This window comes from Danio rerio, chromosome 12, assembly GCF_052040795.2.
Source record: "Danio rerio strain M-AB ecotype USA chromosome 12, GRCz13ab, whole genome shotgun sequence".
Classification (NCBI taxonomy): Eukaryota; Metazoa; Chordata; class Actinopteri; order Cypriniformes; family Danionidae; genus Danio; species Danio rerio.
Genome location: NC_141032.1, coordinates 50,492,501 through 50,499,557, shown reverse-complemented (window position 1 = coordinate 50,499,557; position 7,057 = coordinate 50,492,501). Strand labels below are relative to the sequence as shown.

Genomic DNA, 7,057 nt, shown 5'->3' with positions numbered 1-7,057 from the left:
ATGTGTGTGTGTGTGTGTGTGTGTGTGTGTGTCTCTGAGTTTGTGTGTGTGTGTGTGTGTGTGTGTGTATCTCTGAGTATGTGTGTGTGTGTTTCTCTGAGGATGTATGTGTGTGTGTGTCTCTGAGTATGTGTGTGTGTGTGTGTGTGTGTGTGTGTGTGTATCTCTGAGTATGTGTGTGAGTGTGTTTCTCTGAGTATGTATGTGTGTGTGTGTGTCTGTGTCTCTGAGTATGTGTGTGTGTGTGTGTCTCTGAGTATGTGTGTGTTTGTGTGTGTGTGTGTGTGTGTCTGTGTCTCTGAGTATGTGTGTGTGTGTGTGTGTGTGTGTGTAAGTCTCTCTCTGTGCGTTTGTGTGCGTGTGTGTGTGTCTGTGTGTGTCCCTCTTTGTCTGTGTTTGCGCGTTGTTGTGTGTGTCCTTGAGTGTGTATGTGCATCTCCCACTCTGTGTGTGTGTCTGTCTGTCTGTCTCTCTCTGTGTGTGCGTCTTTGTGTGTGTGTGTGTGTCTCCCACTCTTTGTGTGTGTCCCTGAGTGGGTGTATGTGTGTGTCTGTCTCGGAGCACGTGCGTGTGTGTGTGTCTCCCACTCTGTGTGTGTGTGTGTGTGTGTATGTGTGTGCGTCTCTCTGTATCTGTGTGTATATGTATTAGTGTGTTGTGTGTGTGAGTCTCTCTCTGTGCGTTTGTGTGTGTGTGTGTGTGTCTGTGTGTGTCCCTCTCTGTCTGTGTGTGCGCGTCGTTGTGTGTGTCCTTGAGTGTGTATATGTGTGTTGTGTGTGTGTGTCTATCTCTATGTGTGTGCATCTTTGTGTGTGTGTGTGTCTCCCACTGTCTGTGTGTGTCCCTGAGTGTGTGTATGTGTGTCTCTCTCTGGCTGCGCATGTGCGTGTGTGTGTCTCCCACTCTGTGTGTGTGTGTGTGTATGTGCTTGTGTCTCTCTGTGTGTGTCTCCCTCTGTGTGTGTGTGTGTGTGTGTGTGTGTATGTGTGTGCGTCTCTCTGTATCTGTGTGTATATGTATTAGTGTGTTGTGTGTGTGAGTCTCTCTCTGTGCGTTTGTGTGTGTGTGTGTCCCTCTCTGTCTGTGTGTGCGCGTCGTTGTGTGTGTCCTTGAGTGTGTATATGTGTGTTGTGTGTGTGTGTGTGTGTGTGTGTGTGTGTCTATCTCTATGTGTGTGCATCTTTGTGTGTGTGTGTGTGTGTGTGTCTCCCACTCTCTGTGTGTGTCCCTGAGTGTGTGTATGTGTGTGTTTCTCTGTCTGTCTCTGCCCATGTGCATGTGCGTGTGTGTGTCTTCCACACTGTGTGTGTGTGTATGTGCTTGTGTCTCTGTGTGTGTGTGTGTGTGTGTGTGTGTATGTGTGTGCGTCTCTCTGTATCTGTGTGTATATGTATTAGTGTGTTGTGTGTGTGTGTCTCTGTGCGTTTGCGTGTGTGTGTCTCCCACTCTCTGTGTGTGTCCCTGAGTGTCTCTCTGTCTGTCTCTGCGCATGTGCTTGTGTGTGTGTGTTTGTATGTGCTTGTGTCTCTCAGTGTGTGTCTCTCTCTGTGCGTTTGCGTGTGTGTGTCTCTCTGTTTGTGTATGCATGTGTGTGTGTGTGTGTGCACACCACTATAAACATGCTAGCAACATCAATCAAGCTAGCATCATTGCTAAAAATGCTTATTCATGCTAGCAGTGCTACATTATGCTAGCAACTCATCAAAGTTGTCTTCAGTCATCATGTCTAGTGCTGACACGGGCGACAAACACAGCAGATCTGCTCTCTTCTAACATGATTTAGCAACAACCCAAAATGCCTTAACAGCCATAAAATAAATAACCATGAATAATGATTCTGGTTCATCAGCAGGACGATAAACAATAATGGCGTGAGAAATCAGGGCATAAAGAGCGAGTGTTTCTGAGAACAGAGGTCAGTCTCCTCCCAGCTTACACAAGTGCTGGACCCAGATCAGCTTCCCAGAGTTAAGCTCCATAAAGACCTCGTGAGCGGCGCGAGCATCGAACACACACTGGTACAGCAGTGCATGTGCAGGTCTCAGTGTTCAGAGTGAGTTATGGAGCTGGTGACCCGTGCCGTTGGTTCTGTGGGCTTGACTGTCATCGAGGCGTTACGATCTTTCACTGAGCTCTTTCTCACACAGCCCGTGTGTGCAACGCTCACTCAACTGGCCGACACTGACCTCAGAACACTGGACGGAGGTGAGAGATGGAGAAACATTACTCAAATGCATTTTTTTAACCTATGAAGTACCTGATCATGCCATTCAAATGTTAAATTACAGTTATAGTAGCTTCAACAGCTCACACTTAGCTCATGACTTACGGCCGGGAGAGAGACCTGAGCTCAAGGGATTCTCGAGTCCAGGGCTCTCTCCCTTTGCTGGGCGAGGGGAGATTGAGCTGAGGGCGATCTCAAAAGTACCCTGCAGCTAGGGCCAAGGTGAACTTCCTGAGAGCGAGACGTGTAGTAAACGAGGCTTAGGTTTAGGTGGTCTGAAATGTAGAGAGTATTTAGGCTTTGAGAGAAAACCAGGGAAACCCATGTGGACACGAGAAGAACGTGCCAGCTCCACACAGAAACGCCAGATGCTCCAGCAAGGAGCCTTTGGAATTCCTGCTGGGCCACCGAGCCACCTATTCTGGATAAAGGTGGAAGAAGGGGAGGAGGGGGGTTTCTTCAAGACGAAAACCAACAAACCAATGAACGAATGAATAAAATATTATACGCGTATGTAACGGAGGCCAGCTAGTGTGTGCCGTGCAGATAAACCTCACTCCTCTGACCTCTGAAGGTGCTCTGCTCTTGCTCTAGCCATGGTCTTTAGCCTCTTTGGTAGAGCAACCGACTCCCATGCGGAAGGTCGCCGGTTCGATACTAGCTCGGAGCGGGTTGGGTGGTGTAGGACCGGTGAGGGTTACATTGGTGCCGTGACCCGAATGGGAGTGATGTTAAAGGGGGGTGAGTGTAACGGAGGCCAGCTAGTGTGTGCTGTGCAGGTAAACCTCACTCCTCTGACCTCTAAAGGTGCTCTAGGGACAGACACTAGAGGCCATGGTCTTTAGCCTCTTTGGTAGAGCAACCGACTCCCATGCGGAAGGTCGCCGGTTCGATACTAGCTCAGAGCGGGTTGGGTGGTGTAGGACCGGTGAGGGTTACATTGGTGCCGTGACCCGAATGGGAGTGATGTTTAGGGGGGTGAGTGTAACGGAGGCCAGCTAGTGTGTGCTGTGCAGGTAAACCTCACTCCTCTGACCTCTGAAGGTGCTCTGGCGACAGACACTAGAGGTCATGGTCTTTAGCCTCCTTGGTAGAGCAACCGACTCCCATGCGGAAGGTTGCCGGTTTGATATCAGCTCGGAGCGGGTTGGGTGGTGTAGGACCGGCAGGGTTACACGTACTATAGTGTGAAACGTTATTCACTGTAAACAGTTTTAAGCATGAATCTCTCTATATTTCCAAAGTACACCATAATATTATGCTCCATTTTCCATTTCAGGTTTGTATTATTATTTTTTGCATATCTTGTGTAAAACCGAGGCTAATGTTGATTTCAATGGGATTATTTTGTGTAATCTCAAGGATCTGACCGCGCTGTCGTAACTGTCTCATGACCGCTGGTTACAAAACAGCTTGATTTCTCCCTAAAGTCCTGTTGAAACACACTCTTGCCTCAGTTTTGTATGTGAGAGATGAAATAAGAGTTGTGATGTGTGTGTGTGTGTGTGTGTGTGTGTGTGTGTGTGTGTGTGTGTGTGTGTGTGTGTGTGTGTGTGTGTGTGTGTGTGTGTGTGTGTGCGTGTGTGCGTGTGTGTGTCTGCAGATGATCGAGTGTTTAAGGCCAGAGAACTGTGGGAGAGTTCAGGAGCTGTTATTATGGCTGTAAGGAGACCTGGATGATTCATGTGCAGAGAGGTGTGTATAGTCATGCGCACACACACACACACACACACAATTTGTTTTATGTGAGTTGTGGGGACATTCAAAAGGTTTTCAGTGTTTATATACTGTATAAAGTGTATTTTCTATCGTTGTACACCAACACTATCCCTGAACCCAACCATTACAGGGTACAGTGTGCATTATTACTGAAACAATCTCATTCTGTATTATTTATAAGTGTTTTGAATGGCATTAAATGTTATATTAATATATGTCATTGATAACAATATGCCTGATAAGTCACAAAAACACACACAAACACACACTTTTTGTCACTGTGAATTTATAAATCGATGTGTTTTTCTTTGTGTGTGTGTGTGTGTGTGTGTGTGTGTCAGGAGGCGTCTGATCTCTCCTCTCTGAAGGCTCAGTTGGATGAGTGTGGAGTGTGTCTGTATGCGGTGGTCAAAGAGAACGTCGGCTCAGAGATTCAGCTCTTCAGGCCGTATTTCAGCGGGGAGATTTTCCTGGATCAGCAGGTGAGCGCTGATGATGATCAACACACTGCAAAACAGCACTGATCAACACAGATCCCTCCAGTTCCTCCAGCTCTCTCATGGGTGTGGCTGTGCTGTGTTTAGAGGGGTTTCTTCGGGCCGCTGGAGCGCTGGATGGGGGTCTCTGGGATTCTGCGTGGCGGAGTCTGGATGAACGGATGGAGGGCGTATCAGAGCGGATACTGGGGAAACATCAAGGGCGAAGGCTTTGTTTTGGGGGCCGTTTATGTCATCGGACCACAACAACAGGTGTGTGAACACAGCACTGACAGATATAATGAAGAACGTAATGTCTGATATACATCATTCATTCATTTCCTTCAGCTTAGTCCCTTTGTTTATCAGGGGTCACCACTGCGGAATGAACCGCCAACTTATCCAGCATATGTTTTACACAGGGCGAGGCAGTGGCGCAGTAGGTAGTGCTGTCGCCTCACAGCAAGAAGGCCGCTGGGTCGCTGGTTCGAGCCTCGGCTCAGTTGACGTTTCTGTGTGGAGTTTGCATGTTCTCCCTGCCTTCGCGTGGGTTTACTCCGGGTGCTCCGGTTTCCCCCACAGTCCAAAGACATGCGGTACAGGTGAATTGGGTAGGCTAAATTGTCCGTAGTGTGTGTGTGGATGTTTCCCACTGGAAGGGCATCCGCTGCGTAAAAACTTGCTGGATAAGTTGGCGGTTCATTCCGCTGTGGCGACCCTGGATTAATAAAGGGACTAAGCCGACAAGTAAATGAATGAATGTTTTACACAGCGGATGCCTTTCCAGCTGCAATCCAGTACTGGCAAACACCCATACACACTCATTCACTATTTAGTTCAATCAGTTCCCCGCATGTGTTTGGACAGTGAGGGAAACCTGAGCACCCGGAGGAAACCCACGCCAACACGGGGAAAACATGCAAACTCCACACAGAAATGCCGACTGACCCAGCCAAGACTCGAACCAGCGACCTTCTTGCTGTAAGGCCACAATGCTAACCACTGAGCCACCGTGTCACCCAAGTTTAACATTCTTCAGGAATTAATATTGAGGGTTTGAATTGCACCGCTTGTACTCATTCTAAGGGAAACAGCATCTGTTTTATTGTTTATCAAGTGAGATGAGTACATGTTCACTGTGTGTTTATGCAATAAAGCGTTACTTCACTGGTTACTGGAAAAGAGTAATCTGAATACTAACTCCCGTTACTTGTAATGCATTACTAATGCATGAAGCTGAATATGAATTAAAGCACAGTTCCCATCTGTTTATTTTGACAGGGAATCCTCCTGGAGCACAGAGAGATGGAGTTTGGGGATAAAGTCCAGAAGTCTGATGTGCTTCAAGCTGTTGAACAGATCAAAACTCAACAATTATCTCTGAAATTCAAATAGGCTTGAACTCAATAAGCACTCACTTGATCTGTCATGGAGATGCTTAGTTGAATATGAAGCTGAATATTGCAGGATATTAATACTATTTGCATATGTTAATGTGTGTGTGTGTAGTTGATGACAGACCGACTCTAAACTCAGATGAAGGAGTCGTCTTGATGTTTCACGCTCTACATACACACACTGAATAAAACACACACACTGCAGTCTATTAAATGTGTGTCATTATTGCTTTGAATGCATTCTTTTCTGGTGTTCCAGAGATACTAAAAAAGCAAGTGCATAACAAATCAAAGAAACAAATGGAAACTTTTTATAAATCGGTAAATATTTAATGTATGTTAATATATATGCATGTTCAAAAATTATAATTGGAAAATTGATAAGTTAAAATAATTAACAAAAATAATAAAAATTAATATCTTTTTATATATAATAATAAAACTATTAGTAAGTTGTTAATGAAAAATGTAAATATAATGTCATGGTGACTTCAAAAATCTGACTCAAATGGCTGAGAAATACAGTTTTAAATCTTTTAATTCTAATACTTTTCCTTTCTGACTAGTGCAGGAATGCAAAACAATCTGATTTATGATTTTCATAAGTGTTTTATTGTAGGAATTCATAGCCTGAGGTCATTCTGTTCTCTTTCCTGATTGGCTGATGCTCCTTTTATGAATATAGCTCATTTAAATAGTGCCTGATTGTGCAGTGTTTTATGAAGTGAAGAAGAAACAGCATCATATGAGACGCTGAACGCTGCAGTCGACAGTGAGTATTAATATATAATTATTCTTTTATGGATTTATTAGTGCCTGTTAGACTTCTAATAATTATTATTTTTAATTGTTTGCTTTGAGTCATTATTTTTTTTTAGTTTTTAGTCTTGAATGTTAATGTTCATGCACTTGTCCATGCTTAATCAGTTCACATTGTTAAATCATTTGAAAATGCATTGCTTTGTGCAGTGAAAGAACCCCACATCAAATAAAATACTATGGTAATTTAGAGTTAATATAACTTTTTTCCAAAACATTCTATAGTTGTATTATAATATTATAATATTCACAGAGTTTTGTTAATGACTGCTCCAGGATCATGTAGTATTAACTATAGTGAACAGATAAACTCTAATAACTACTGTAGGATATTGTACTTGATATTGTGGTATTGTGACACCCTATACTGTAAGTCATTTGTTTATATTACTATAATTGTTGTGTTACTAACAGATTAATTA

At 44.3% G+C, this 7,057-nt stretch overlaps 1 protein-coding gene and 1 long non-coding RNA gene across 4 annotated transcripts in view; both read left to right on the top strand.

The window, feature by feature from the left end:
- The first annotated feature begins 2,006 nt into the window (after positions 1 to 2,006).
- selenou1b (selenoprotein U1b) lies at positions 2,007 to 6,030 on the top strand. The gene is made up of 5 exons (NM_001076713.3): positions 2,007 to 2,205; positions 3,828 to 3,919; positions 4,285 to 4,425; positions 4,528 to 4,692; positions 5,701 to 6,030. Exons 1-5 carry the CDS (start codon positions 2,061 to 2,063, stop codon positions 5,812 to 5,814), a joined length of 657 nt encoding a protein of 218 aa, NP_001070181.3. The 5' UTR covers positions 2,007 to 2,060; the 3' UTR covers positions 5,815 to 6,030.
- Positions 6,031 to 6,271: 241 nt separating this feature from the next.
- LOC110440159 (uncharacterized) overlaps positions 6,272 to 7,057 on the top strand; it is a 4,947-nt gene continuing 4,161 nt past the window's right edge. Inside the window, exon 1 of one of the 3 annotated variants that reach the window (XR_015504730.1) lies at positions 6,272 to 6,588. This is a non-coding gene — a long non-coding RNA (uncharacterized LOC110440159). Of the gene's footprint in view, positions 6,589 to 6,694 lie in introns of those variants that run through there. The other 2 variants (XR_015504732.1, XR_015504731.1) reach the window with 2 other exon arrangements.